Source organism: Nannospalax galili, unplaced genomic scaffold (assembly GCF_000622305.1).
Source record: "Nannospalax galili isolate Female #2095 unplaced genomic scaffold, S.galili_v1.0 scaffold229, whole genome shotgun sequence".
In the NCBI taxonomy this organism is placed as follows: Eukaryota; Metazoa; Chordata; class Mammalia; order Rodentia; family Spalacidae; genus Nannospalax; species Nannospalax galili.
The window spans coordinates 64,640-79,105 of record NW_008360328.1 but is presented as its reverse complement, the minus strand read 5'-3'; the positions used below and the strand labels follow the sequence as shown (position 1 = coordinate 79,105).

Sequence of the window (14,466 nt, the reverse complement as noted above, 5' to 3'; positions counted from 1 at the left end):
ATTATAGGTGTGCACCACTATGCCTAGCTAGACTTACTAGTTTTAAGATTAGGTGCCAAGGCAACTCATTTTTTTTTTCTTTCATACTGAGATTTTATTGGTTGTGGACCAGTACACAGACATTTCAATTTGCACACAATTCTTAACACATGTACCAAAAGTCAAAGAACCATGTATTTCTTTTTTTTAAAAAAGTCATTCCAGTAATGTTCCAGCTTCCAACCTGGTGGCACATTTCCCTTAAGAGGACTCATGTAACAGCATCATCAAACGCTGACCAACAGTCCTTACTTCCACTGAAATTTGTTATCATATATACTACACACTCAAATTTTCATCTTTCACAGCGCTGATAGGAAAACTGGACCACTGTGGCCAGAGATGTTACAGAGGGCACACAGTTCTGACAGGACGGTGACCAAGGAGTGTTTTTTTTGTTGTTGTTTTGTTTTTAAGAAAACAGTTTACTAAAAACACAGGACTAGAAGTCATCTAAAATATTCAAGACACACTAAATCACAACTGAGACTCCAAATTGCTATTTAGTATGCTCTGGGTTACAGGATATAAAACTAACCCCCTCTATGGAATGTTACACCCATACCCAAGTCAGTCACAGCCTCCCATGATTCAATATCCCACTGTTTTCTGGTTGTACCAAAAAATAACCAGCGAATGATTTCACCTCTTTAAAAACATCATTTACACTTAAAAAATGGGATGAGGTGGAATTTTCCCCTTTCAAAAACGTTTCTAGAATTACTAAAAAAAACATGCGTTTGCAAAATAGCTGATAAAATATTCCTCTGGATTGTACAAGAAGGGCGGTGGGGAGACTGAGGACAGGATGCAGATCAGCCAGACTTGGCGTCTTTCTCTGCTTCATCCGATGCCGGGCTCTCCTCCTTTCTGGTCTCCGTTCTCTGCGGGCAGGTTTTCTTAGTCTCCTGGGTGGCTACTTCTGTCTGCTTTCCCTTTGCTCCCATTTTTCCTTTTGTCTGCATTTATCTGTCCAAAGATTTATCCTTTCCCATGGCCTTTTTTGGCTTGGATTCCACTTTGGCAGGAGCAGGTTTGGCCAACAGCCTCGCCAATCTGCACTTGGGCTCCTCCTTGGCCGCTGCCTCCGAGCTGACCTTCCCCATTGGCTTCGGAGCCCCTCTGTGCTCACGCTCACAGCTCATTTTTTTTTTTTTTCTATGCTATTTTTCTGTAAACTGAAGATGCCATACACACTAAATTGTGAATAGTTACTGTTATTCATTCCACAGATATATAATAAGTGTTCACTCTTTGCTAGATAGTCAGCTAGGTGACAGAAAAGATAGCCATATACTGTAATTGTATGTGTACTACACAAATGTAGTTATAATGATACAATTTTTTTCTTTACTAGTTTTGAGGATCAAAACCCTAGGACCTAAGCCAGATGTGCTGGTATACACCTTTAATCCCAGCACCAGAAAGAGGAAAATAAATTAATGTCTTAAGTTCCGATCAAGCAGTCTTGCAGAACATAGGCAAACACTCAGTCTACCACTGAGTTATAGCCCTAGCCTTTTTGTCATTGCTTTTGAGTTAGAGTTTTGCTCTGTAACTCTAGCTAGCCCAGGTCTAGCAATATAGTCCAGGCTGGCCTCAAATTTGTGAGCATCTTCCTGCCTCTTTCTCCCCCACCCCACCCCCTATGCTGGGATTACAGGCTTTTGTCACAAAGCCTGATCACTTAAAATTTTTATTTCAGGCCGGGCACGCCTTTAATCCCAGCACTCAGGAGGCAGAGGCAGAGGCAGGTGGATCTCTGTGAGTTGAAGGCCAGCCTGGTCTACATAGTGAATTCCAGGACAGCTGGAGCTACAGGGAGACCCTGTCTCAAAAAGATCAAAAAAAAAATTTTTTTTCATACATGAGTACACTGTATCATTTCCACCCCTCCAAGTCCTCTTTGTCCCCCAATCTCTCAAATTTATGACCTCGTCTATAATTGGGTTTTGGGGGAGATCTTTTTGGGGTTTTTTTTTTTTTGTTTTTCCTTTCATCTTTGAGCCAAGGTCTCCCTGTAGCCCCAGCTGTCCTGGAACTCACTATATAAACCAGGCTGGCCTTGAACTCACAGAGATCCCCCTGCCTCTGCCTCCCGAGTGCTGGGATTAAAGGCATGTGCCACCACGCCCAGCTTAAAATTGTTTTTATATAAACCTACAGGGTCTAATTAGTATTGCCCATATGTGCAGTGTGTTCAGGTCTGACTGTTTAGGATTGGGGGCTCATCCTTAAAGAAAATCAGTTCTAGAACCCTCAGTAGTCACTAACTGCCTGTAGCTCTTCGTGGAGAGTGCAACATCCCTCCTTCCATGTTGGCATATCAGTTGCCATGGTCTTTGCAGGGCTTGTGCAGGCAGCCATATTGTTGAATGGTTATTTTACCTGTGGTAAGATATTGGACTATATATAGACATACTCATTTTTCCTGCTTTGGGGGACACCCATACCCTAGAAAAACTAGTTCATCAGTGAATATTTAGAGTTATTAATCATGTTCAGTATTCATAAGCAAACTCCCATTTCCATTAGGCATTCCGCCACACACACTTTTTCCCCCATTTTAAGAAAAAGAAATTGGGGTTTGGAAGCCATGAATTCATTCCCTAACATCCAAAATAAAAGGGAGGGAAGAAGTTGTTAATAGTATTAATACTTACATTGGTATGAATTATTGTACTGGTTAATTGGTTTTATTTATTTATTGAGTTGGGGTCATGCTGGCCTGAATTCAGTGTATCCCAGGATGATGACCTTGCCTTCATCTCCCTCACGCAGAAATTATAGGTGTGTACCAACATGCCCAATTTTATGGGGTGCTAGGATCAGTTCCAGGGTTTTATGCATGCTAGGTAAGATCTCTACCAACTGAGCAATATCCCCAGCCCCTCTCAAATACGTTTTTAAAGTGCCAGTACCCCTGTACATGAGCGCGCACGTACACGCACACACACACTTTGGACTTAGGGTGTTGTGTGTACCTGGCACATGTTCTACCACTGAGAGTTACAACCCTGGCTCTTTTTGTTTTGATTTGGGTTTTGTTTCTATTTGAGGCAGGGCTCACCATGTAACTCACGCTGGTTTGAAATTTGATGTATATAACTAGGCTGGCCATGAGTTTTTTCTCATCTAAGTGCTAAGATTTTGGGGCCTTCACCTTACCGCCCTACTTTCTGCTTTATTTTGAGATGGAGAATGAGGTGTCTCACTAAATTAACTGGTCTGAAACTTGTAATCCTTCTGCCTCAGCCTTCCAAGTAGCTGTGATTACAGGTGTGTCTTCATATTGGGCCATGCTTTCTTCTTTCTGGTTTTTTAGAAGACTGGTAAACACTGAGGTAGAGAGTTTGCCTAGCACGTGGGAAGGCTCTAACACTGCAGTCACTTAAGCTGCTTAATATGTATACATGAAATGTACAAATACATATATATATATCCCACCTATTTGGGTGGCTGATGCAGTATGAGACCAACCTGGCCTAAAGATTGAGACCCTGTCTCAAAAAAAGCAAAGCAAATAAATAAAAATAAAATACTACCCCTTCTTCAAGGAATAGTGATTTAATCAGAAAAGATAATATTAAGGCAAATATTGACTACTTTGAAAAGCATTGGTAAATATTGTAGACTTTGCAGACTATATGATCTTTGTTACAGATACTAGGCTCTCCCATTCATTATAGCTCAGAAGCAGCCTCGAGAGTACATAAATGAATGGCCACGTTTTATTGTGGTAAAATAGAATTACAAAAATTATTACTTGGAGCCAGGTGTGATGACACTATAATCCAGGTACTCAGGGGGCAGAGGCAGGAAGATTGCCTAGCTAGCTTAGGTCTTACCTTGCAACTTCTAGACCAGCCAAAGTTACAGAATGAGATGCCTCAAAAAAAGAAAAAGTTGAGCTTTAGATAGACAAAGAGGTAATGTGAAGTATGCGTAGTAATCCTAATATTTATTGGAGTACAGCAGTAAATAATCAGGTGGTTTGAGAAGAGATAGTATTTTAATTGGCTTTATAGGCTAGGTAAATTTGAGGCATGGTGAGAAAGGAATTGGGGAACTGGGGTAGAGTTTGTGCTAGCATCATAATTGTTAGAAAGGGACTTTGTCTATTAGCTTGCTGCAGGTATGTGTTGTAAATCACTTCAGCAAGCTTACATGGATGAGTTGTAAAAGCATGAACAGTGAAATTCCTTCTCCTGAGCTGTTCTGGGCTTATAATCTTGGATTATATACTAAAATATAGAATAAGAATATAACTCATTTATGGAGTCACTGTCTTCCTGCATTTGGTGTTATCTTAGACTAGCTTTTAAAACTTTATCCGCAGGACTGAGGAAAAAGTGATTTGTGAACAGAAAGTGTATGTTTTTATGATAATGTATGTAATCATGAAAGGTAATGCCAGTAATAACGAAATGAAATCAATAGACATAGGTTACATTAGAAATAGAGGTGTTTTTGCTGGGCGTGGTGGCTCACACCTTTAATCCCAGCACTTGGGAGGCAGAGGCAGGCAGATCTTTGTGAGTTCAAGGCCAGCCTGGTCTACATAGTGAGTTCCAGGACAGCTAGGGCTACAAGGAGACCCTGTCTCAAAAAGACAAATAAAAAAAATTAAAAAAAGAAATCGAGGTTTTTTAAGGGCTAGAGAGAGGGCTCATTGGTAAAGGGCTGTATTGCTCTTGCAGAGGACCCAAGTTCAATTCCTAGCACTCCTGTTGGGTGACCACCTGTAACTCCAGCTCCAGAGGGACCCAGTGCCTCTGGCCACCTGGGACACCTATAATTGTGGGCACATACATACACACATGCATAATAAAAAAAAATGTTTACAAATATTGTGGTTCTAAGAGCCGCGTTTAAACTGAAAAATAAAATGAAAAAAATTTTTCTCTTTTTTTTTTTTTTTTTTTTCCTGTTTTTTAAAGATCTGTTTACCCGAGGTATTGATATACAAGCTGTGAATGTGGTAATAAACTTTGACTTCCCAAAGTTGGCAGAGACTTACCTTCATCGTATTGGAAGATCAGGTAGGTAAAAAGAAGGGGATGGTCTAGTAGCTGTTTTATGAGAAATATAATCATTACATTTTGTTCTTTTGTGAAGTAAAACATAGTAGTTATAAGAACAGTGAATTAACAGTAATTCAGTAGTTTGATATTTAAAAGCTAAGTTTTCACTTTTAAAAAATACTTATTTTAGCCGGGCATGGTGGCACTCACCTTTAATCCCAGGACTCAGGAGACAGAGGCAGGCAGATCTCTTGAGTTCAAGGCCAGCCTGGTCTACATAGTGAGTTCCAGGACAGCTGGGGCTACAGGGAGACCCTGTCTCAAAAAGACAAAAAAAAAAAACTTATTTTGGGCTGGAGAGATGGCTCAGGTTAAGAAAACTGGTTATTCTTGCAGAAGACCCAGGTTCAGATCCCAGCACCCACATGGCAGCTAACAACTGTCCATAACTCCAATTCCGAAGAGTTGTCTTCTGGCCTTAGTAAGCACTTACATGCACATACAAATGTGCACACAATAATAATTTTTTAAAATTTGTCTTTAAAGGTAACCTGGGGTATCATATGGAGGATGCATATCCTCTGTCATTTTTTTTAGGGGGGAGGTCTTTTTGAGACACGGCCTCCCTGTAGCCCCACCTATCCTCGAACTCATTATGTAGACCAGGCTGGCCTTGAATTCACAGAGATCCGCCTGCCTCTGCCTCCTGAGTGCTGGCACTAAAGGTGTGCACCACCATGCCCTGCTGACTCTGTCTTTTAAAAAAAGAAGTAAAGTTAGACTGGAAATGGTGACATAAACCTATAATACCAGGACTTGAGAAGTTGAGGTAAGAAAATCATGATTAAAAGTTAAGCTGGGCCACATACTGAGACCTGTCCCCAAAACAAAAAAGATAGAAGAGCTTAAATAATTATTACATACTCAATTGGGGGTAAAGTTAAATACATGAAAACTTTATTGATTAGATAACAGTGTGTGACTGTACTGTTCAGGGAGTATATTTTGGCAGCCTGGTGCAAATAGCATCCATTTTGTCACTTGAAGAAGGTAAAATGAAGTACAGTTGTCTCTTAGTGTATATGTGGAATGGATTCTAGGGTCCAATATCAAAGTCTGTGGGTATTTGTTTATATAAATGTGAGGTATTTGCTTACAACTAATACACGTCCTCTTATAAATAATCCCTAGCTTTACCTCATACAATGTAAATGCTTGGTTTGATATTGGCACCAAGCAGAAATACTAATCCTGTGTGGTTTGACCAATTACAGACTTGCATATACATGTTGCTTTTCATACTTAACTCATTTTATTAACACATTTTTCTTTAGGTCGCTTTGGTCATCTTGGCTTAGCTATCAACTTGATCACTTATGATGATCGCTTCAACCTGAAAAGTATTGAGGAGCAGCTGGGTACAGAAATTAAACCTATCCCAAGCAACATTGACAAGAGCCTATATGTGGCAGAATACCATAGTGAGCCTGTGGAAGATGAGAAACCTTAACAAGCATGTATGTACCCAACAGCAAAGTGAACAGAACCTTCACGTTTAGGAGAGAAATAAGGACCTCTTTCTTGGGAGAAGTTCGATGTCCCACCTTATATGATAGTAACAACCACTCACATCCTTTTAATTTAATTATTATGAATGAGGGCTGCCCACCATTAGAACTTCAATCCCAGGGATGTATAGAAGAAAGTCCTTGATTGGTTTGGGGGCAGGGGTGAGTTTTGAGACGGTCTTACTCTGTAACCCAGGCTGGCCTAAAACTGATGGCGATCCTTGCCCCAACCTCCTGAGTGCTTGAATTTAATAGACATGAACCACCATCCTCAGCTGAAATCCCTTAATGTAAATAGTGGATCCTGGGGCTGGAGAGATGGCTCAGCGGTTAAGAGCACTGACTGCTCTTGCAGAGGACCCGGGTTCAATTCCCAGCACCCACATGGCAGCTACGAACTGTCCTTACAGTTCAGGGGAATCTGAAGCCCTCTTCTGACCTCCGCAGGCATTGCACAACACAGGTGCACTCACATACATGCAGGCAATGCACTCATACACATAAAAATAATAGATAAAATATTTTTTTTAAAAATAGTGAATCCTGCCGGGAGTGGTGGCACACGCCTTTAATCCCAGCACTTGGGAGGCAGAGGCAGGTGGATCTTTGTGAGTTCGAGGCCAGCCTGGTCTACATAGCGAGTTCCAGGACAGCTGGGGCTACAGGGAGACACTGTCTCAAAAAGAAAAAAGAAAAAAAAAATGGTGAACCCTAAAGTAGGTAAAGACTCAATAGAAACTGCTAGAGAGAGCATTTGGGACAAGGATGTGAAAACTGTCTCCTAGTATTATATTGCTTTCACAGATGTTAATTTTAAATTTCTAAACTCTTTCCATAGGCCTTGACAAACTGCAGAGGCTCCTTTGGATCTGTGACATATTATTTTTGCGTGGGGGGGGGATATGCTCTTCTCTTTGTGGGTTTTTTCGTCTTTTATTTTGGAACTATGAAGACTTAAGAGCTCAGACATTTTTCTTTTTTTTTAACTGGTGAAGAGAAACTGAAAAGAAGAAATAGACCTTTTTTGTTCCACTTGTTTGCACTGTGTGCTGACTGAACATTAGTTGCACTAACTGCTGGTTTTAAATGTTTTCTGGGGAAAGGGGACAAGGAAGGAGGAACAAGAAGAGAAGGGGAGAAACCCTAAAAAGAGAAGACTCTTAAAGAACACACAAGCTTGTCTACAATTCCACAGTTTCAAACAGCTGACTACTGCATTTCAACTTCTCCCTGATTAGTCATCCGTTTTTAAGCCTGAAGAGCTTATTACTTATTTGTGCGAAGTGCCTTATGCTATGAGACCATTCAGAATATCATCTTTTAGACTCAGCCCAAGGAATCAACAGTCATTTTCTGTTATTTTCTATTTCCTTTTTTTCCTTCATCTCTTCATTTTGGTTTCAAGTTGAAGTCTTTCTTCCTGTTACTAGTGCTCAAGCCCAGGGCTGGAAGATGGAACTAGTAATGTTAAACCATTTTCTTTTTCTTTATATGGAGGAGTTGATATGCAACTGCAGTGCATCCACACTGTAAATACATGTGTTTAAAAACAAACCCAAGTAGAATTTTCTCCTGGGCTGAGCAGATCCAACATCATCGCTCCCAAAGGAAAGAGCAGTCTATCGTTGCAGGAGCCATATGACAAGCCTTTGTGCTCTATAGCAGAACACTAAAGACTGGTTTACATACACCTCCATTAACAGTATGGCACTTGATGTGTAGACTTGTCAGAGCCTTGACCTCTTTCCTCTGTGGCAAAGCGAGTCCCATAGAAAATTGGATGTGTATATTGTATAAACTTTTGTAAATAAGTTTTTTTTCTGGGTTCATATATATATATATATATATATATACATATATATATATTTTTTTTTTGGATGAAGGTTGCTGGGATTAAGGGGATTAGAGTGATTATGGGAGCAGCTAAAGATGAGAGGGGCTCAGTTTTTTGCAACACTAAATTCTAAAAAGTGCTTTGGCCTCTTACTGTAGAAAGCAAACCTCTTTGGGGACCCTGTGTTAGAGACGGGGCCCAGAAGTCTAGGATGTACTCTTGCTGCCACAGTACACGTTTGGAGCAGTCTTACCAGAAAGCAGGGAAGTTTCAGCAATCTGTAATTCACAGTGATTTTTTTTTTTTTTAATGAAGCACTGTGACTTTAGTTCTCCTTTTCTAAAAGTTTGAGGAACTTTCCAAGTTCTGCAAAGGGGGGAACAAGGGTTAATCTTCCTTGCAGGGTGAGAATCCTGTTGAGTGGCAGTGTCTTTGAGCAGAACATGTATAAAGCACAGATTTGCATTTCAGAACATTAGCCAGCACCATCTATGGTAAGCTTAGCAGTTCTGGAGCTCAGCTGTCTGTGGATCACCTCCACAGTGTGTGAATGTGTTGCCTCTGCCCACCTTGATCCATGAACTGCAGTGACAGCGACCCTTGAGAGCTGTTGAACTTCCATGCTACAGAAAGCTGCTTGCCTTCTCTGCGCCATGACAAGAATTGTTACCTGTCATTTTGCATTGTAAATTGCTGGCAAATGCTTTGGTGAATAGTGTTGCTTTAAATTGTGCCCCTCCCAACATGCTTGATGTTTGGCCTGATCTCCAGGCAAAAAGAGTGAGATGAATCAAAACCAGTGAACTTTTTTTTTTTAAATGTTTTTAATTCCCTTTTAACCCAGTGTACTAAGTCGATCAGGAGGCATCTAGGGAACAAAAAAAAGCAAAAAACTAAATTTAAAAAATTGATTTCCATACACCATCATTCTTCTAAATCTTAAAACACATTACAAGTTACGTCATGTGTGTGCTTTCATGCTTAACTCATCTGGATAAAGAAATCAGTTATTCGAAGTTGCTTTTTTGACTGCCTAGTTCTAAGCAAAACTATTTGTGACTCACCCAAAATTCCTTGGGGATCAAAATCCTGCAGATGCCTCCTGATCAGACATAGCCCTAACTCCTTAACAACTGTAGCAAGAGCTGCACAGTACAAACCCCAAAAGCGCAAATTCCTTTATTTGGAACCTTCCTTTATTTGGCTCTGTCCAGTCAATCTTGGTTACTAAATATAAACCAAATTAAGGAAGTCATTTTTCCAAGGAGGGTGGGGGGAGGGGATTTAACCATGTCACCTTTTGACCAACAAATCTTGCCCCTGTACTGATGCAGCTCTCTTCCCCACCTTAGGCGAGATAAGAGGGACCTTTCATGAAGAACTTCAGTAAGGAGTCTAAATGCATTGTTATCTCGCCAAAGGGGGTGTAGTTGATTCAGCGGAAAGCAAAGTGCAGTCTCCTTTGCCAACTTTGGACTGCTCTGCCTGGTGCCACATGCCTATGGGTCCCTCTTAAAGCACAGACTTAAAATTGAAAGTATTACTGAAGTACAACCTCTAACGAGGAGTGGCACTTAGACTAGCCAGGGCACCACGATTGGACACTGCCCTAGAGAGGCAGCAGTTGGTTTTGGTGCTTGATTCAAATAGGAATTCAGGAAAGATGCTCTGCTGACTAGGCCAAAGCCTGGTCTTTTTTTTTTTTTTTTTTTCCTGTTTTTTTTTTTTTTTTTTTTTTTTTTTTTTAAATCCCTCATAATAAGAACATTACTACTGTTGGAGATTGTCTTTCAGGTTCTTTTCAGCAATTTTTTTTTTTAAAGGCAATGGTTATGGTTTTTTTTCCGGTGGTTCATTTGGATGAGAACTATGTCCTTTTTTCTTTTTTAAGTATTCAAACTATATCCAACTCATGGACTCATGGTTTAGTCTCCTGATTATATAGTTGTGTAATAAGTTACAGACTGTTACACACCTTGTCGCCTTTGGGCCCATTTTGTTTTTCTCTCCCTTTATGTCCTGAAGGTGAAAGAAACTTTTCTCTTAGAAGTAGAATACATTTATCATAAAATGATTTTTTTCCTGGAAAGAAGGGAAGAAAAACCTAACTATATTTCTAAATTATTTCCAATGGGTCCCAGTATCCTGACACTGAGGTGGTCCAAAATGGTGGGGTGGGGTGGATGGGAGGTTGTCATTACTTGTTTTCAGAATGAGATGGGAGCATCTTTCCTTTGCCACTCACTCTGTGTTTGATACCATCATGCTTGGTTAGAATAAGACAACTTGACAGAAAGCTGTGAGTGTGAACTGTTGGAATCAAAACATCTCATTCTGATCACTTGGTTTAATTTTTTTTCTTTTTCTTTTTTAAATAGGGGTGGGAGGGAGGGTGCTGTGTCCCAAAAGGGAGGGTGTCTGCACTAAGGATTTAGAAACACTTTGGAAGCGCATAACCTCATCAGAAACTGCCTTTAGCCACACTCCTGACCACCTAGATGAGTAACAAAAGGATGAAATCAGTTCTTGGGAATTAAGCCATGTTATTTTAATTCCATACCTTTATTTTTCAGCATTCTATGTATCTTTAAAATTGTTATTATGGAATAATTTTCTTGCCCAGTATCTTTGTCAATCAAAATTATTGGCCTCATGGGAACTGAAGTGTAAGCCAGCTTTTAGGTGGACTTTGAGGAGTTTGTAGTTATACTTTATATAGGTAAAGATTTTTAAAACTCCCAAAGCAAATCTCTTCTCTGATCTAAACACTCATCTTTGGAGTAAAGAGTTAAGTGTCCAAAGGTTGTAACGATTGTGAGGTCAGAGGGAGCTAGCCTAGCACCTGGACTGCCCCTCCACAGCTGACAGACTCCAGAAGTGTTTTTAAATCTCCAGTAGACTGTGCTGGGCGGGGCAGGGGAGGGTTGGGGCTGGGTTAGTAAGATACAGGCTGCTGTATTTTAACCAGTGGTTGTTGGGGAGGGGTGCCTGGAGAAAACAAAGTCACTTCCCTTTTTTGAAACAAATTTGGAAAAAAATATAATTTTTGTCCTGTAAAAATGGGAGAAAATTCTAATGTCCCTAGCCACAAGGGACCATTTCCACTGCAAATAGTGGGAACTTTAAATTTTGAAAATATTTGGGGAAAGGGAAAATTGGCTTTCTGTTTAATTGGCAAACGTTCCAGTGGGGGCTCTGTTTTTGTTGGGATGTGTTATGTTGTATGTGTTTATGGACCAGAGTCTACTGAGTTTAGAAGGTTCAGAAAAGATGCGTGGGAAAATCTTACTACTTTTGTTAATTTATCCCAATAAAAGCCCACTGGAACTCCAAATGTGTGTTGTATGTTCTTAAAGCAGGCTGTGCATTAGGAATCTGAGAGCATTTTACTATAGTAATTCATACTGTGAAGCAACCCAGTGTTCTTAGCAGTATTGCTGTGAGCCCAGTTGAATAAACTTCAGGAATTCTGTCGTACACCCTAGATTTCCTGTCACAGACAATTTTCATAGCCAAAACAGGTGTTGATCCACTAGTTGGGATTCTCAGTCATCACCTCCCAGGATTGTTCTAACTGTAAAGCTGAGCATGTTCACAAAAACTTAACAGGAGGAGAAAACACTGAGGAAAGAGAAGACTAAACAAACATTGTGCATGCTGCCTGTGCCAGGCTTCCTAAAGAGATGCTTAGATGTAACAAAATATACCAGTGAAAGAAGACTGGAATGGAGAGGTGCCATGTTCACAAACTGGGAGGCTAAAAACACTGTCAAGCCATGCTTCAATTTGATCTTCATAGTCAATGCATTTCTAATGCAGACTTTAATCCGTAAACTGGGAAAGCATGTTGTAACATTGTATAAATGAACAGATTTGGGTTGGAGCTATAACTCAGCAGTTAAAAGCACTTGCTATTGTAGAAGACCCTGATTCAGTTCCCAGCACCGACAAGGTGGCTAACAACTGTAACTCCCAGTTCCTGGGGATCTGACACCTTCTGGCCTCTGCAGGCATTGCATGCAAGGGTGCACATTCCAGACAAAACTCAGATTTTTAAAAATTTTTTATGTGTATGAGTGTATTGACTGCATGTTTGTGAGTGCACCTGTGTTGTGCAATGCTGTGGAGGTCAGAAGAGAGCTTCAGATTCCCCTGGAACTGGAGTTAAGGACGGTTCGTAGCCGCCATGTGGGTGCTGGGAATTGAACCCAGGTGTTCTGCAAGAACAGTCAGTGCTCTTAACTGCTGAGCCATCTCCAGCCCCTGAAACTCATTTTTTAAATGAAAAAAAAGAAAGATTGTAGGATTTGCTGCCCAATTTGAAGACTCAAAAGACTACAGTCAAGAGCATTGCGGTATTGGGGGTGGGAGTGGTGAGCCCCAAAGTAGATGCACAAATTTTTGACATAAAGTTTCAGTATGCAGGCTGGTCTTGAACTCTTGCATGCATGTATCACTGCACTAGGCAAGAATTGATTTTTTTAATATATTTTTTTATTTTATGTGTATGCATGTAATTGCCTGCATGTAGATAAGTGTACCCATGCCATGCAATGCCTGTGGAGGACAGAAGAGACTGGCAGATCCCTTGGAACTGGAGTTATGGACAGTTGTTAGCTGCCATGTGGGTGCTGGGATTCGAACCTGGGTCTTCTGCAAGAACAGTGTTATCAGCTGAGCCATCTCTCTAGCCCCAAGAATTGATATTTTGACAGTGCAAGGCCAATTCACTACAGAAAGGATAATCCACCAAATGACAATGGAACTATTGAGCATCCAAACTGCAAAAAACTGTCTTGTACAAAAATCATGAGCATAGAAGGCTAAGCACTGCACACCTGAAGTTCACCTACGCTGGAGGGTGTGGCAGAAGGATAACACTTAACTCCCCCTTTCCCTCCACTCCACCCTCACCCCCTACAATTCTGGCCAACAAGTGGTGTCTTAGGACACAGAATTTATTCAGAATTTAAGATTACCAACATGTAGAGTTTGTGCATGGAAATACCATATCTGGTACCTTATCTCCAAATTCAGTTCTCCCACTACAGTGTATATGAAGACATGGGGAAGCCTGTTATCAGTCTAAGAATCAAGTGTGTGCCTTTAATCCTATGCAGAGGCTGGTGGAGCATTTGAGTTCAAGTTTCCCACCAGCCAGAGCTGCATAGACCCTGCCCAAAGCGGGGGAAAAATGAAACTAAATCACTTGAGGTTCCTGCATACTCTGCTATAGGGTCAGAGCAGAGCTCCTTGGTGTGGGAGAGTGCAGGTTCCTAGATGCTCAGCTAATGTCCATTCCCCCATGAATCTAGAGTATGTAGTATCTGCTTCCCTGGGTGTTTTCTCTCTGCTCACTATCCAGAGATTAACCTGTGTGAACCACATTAACAGAGCTCTGGCTCCTGTTTTGATTTGCTTATCAGGGATTCCCAGTCAGCACCACACCCTTAAAGTCAGGACAAGAAAAGAGTAAGGCCCTCTAGTTCCCTAGTTCCAGTTTGTATTCCTCCGATTCCCTGGTGGCAAGCTCCCCTTAGCTACTTTGTCTCAAGATCTCTGAAGTTCCTCATTTTCTGCTGTCTCTCCCCTTGTTAGGTTTCCCTATGCCTATAAATAGATCCTGCATAATAAGCCCTCATGTTGTTACAAGTCTGCCAACAGTTCCTCCTTGTGACCTAGATTGATGAGTAAGTGGTACCAGCAGTGATCAGGGCTTGCAATAAGATAATCATAGCACACAGTGATACCAATTCCGATTTGGCTGGTGGTTAAAAAAAAATAGGGGTGCTGGAGAGATGGCTCAGCAGTTAAGAGCACTGGCTGCTTTTGCAGAGGACCCAGGTTTCCACACCCACATGGCAGCTAACAACTGTCCTAACTCTAGTTCCAGGGGACCCAAGCCCTTCTGACCTCTGCAGGCACTGCACTACACAGGTGCACTTTACATGCAGGCAGTATACTCATATACATAAAAGGGCATAGGAAAGTGGGACTGGAG

At 41.0% G+C, this 14,466-nt stretch overlaps 1 protein-coding gene and 1 pseudogene across 5 annotated transcripts in view; one reads left to right on the top strand and one right to left on the bottom strand.

Annotated features, from left to right (window-relative positions):
• Ddx6 (DEAD-box helicase 6) overlaps positions 1-11,799 on the top strand; it is a 40,944-nt gene extending 29,145 nt beyond the window's left edge. For all 5 annotated transcript variants that reach the window (XM_008825941.3, XM_008825940.3, XM_008825939.3 and 2 more), the window contains exons 12-14: positions 4,980-5,081; positions 6,398-6,580; positions 7,470-11,799. In XM_008825941.3, the coding sequence (XP_008824163.1) occupies positions 4,980-5,081; positions 6,398-6,573 (278 nt within the window). In that variant the 3' untranslated portion in view covers positions 6,574-6,580; positions 7,470-11,799. The remainder of the gene's footprint in view (positions 1-4,979; positions 5,082-6,397; positions 6,581-7,469) is intronic.
• On the bottom strand, positions 836-1,145 carry LOC103727929 (annotated as a pseudogene).
• Positions 11,800-14,466: the final 2,667 nt, after the last annotated feature.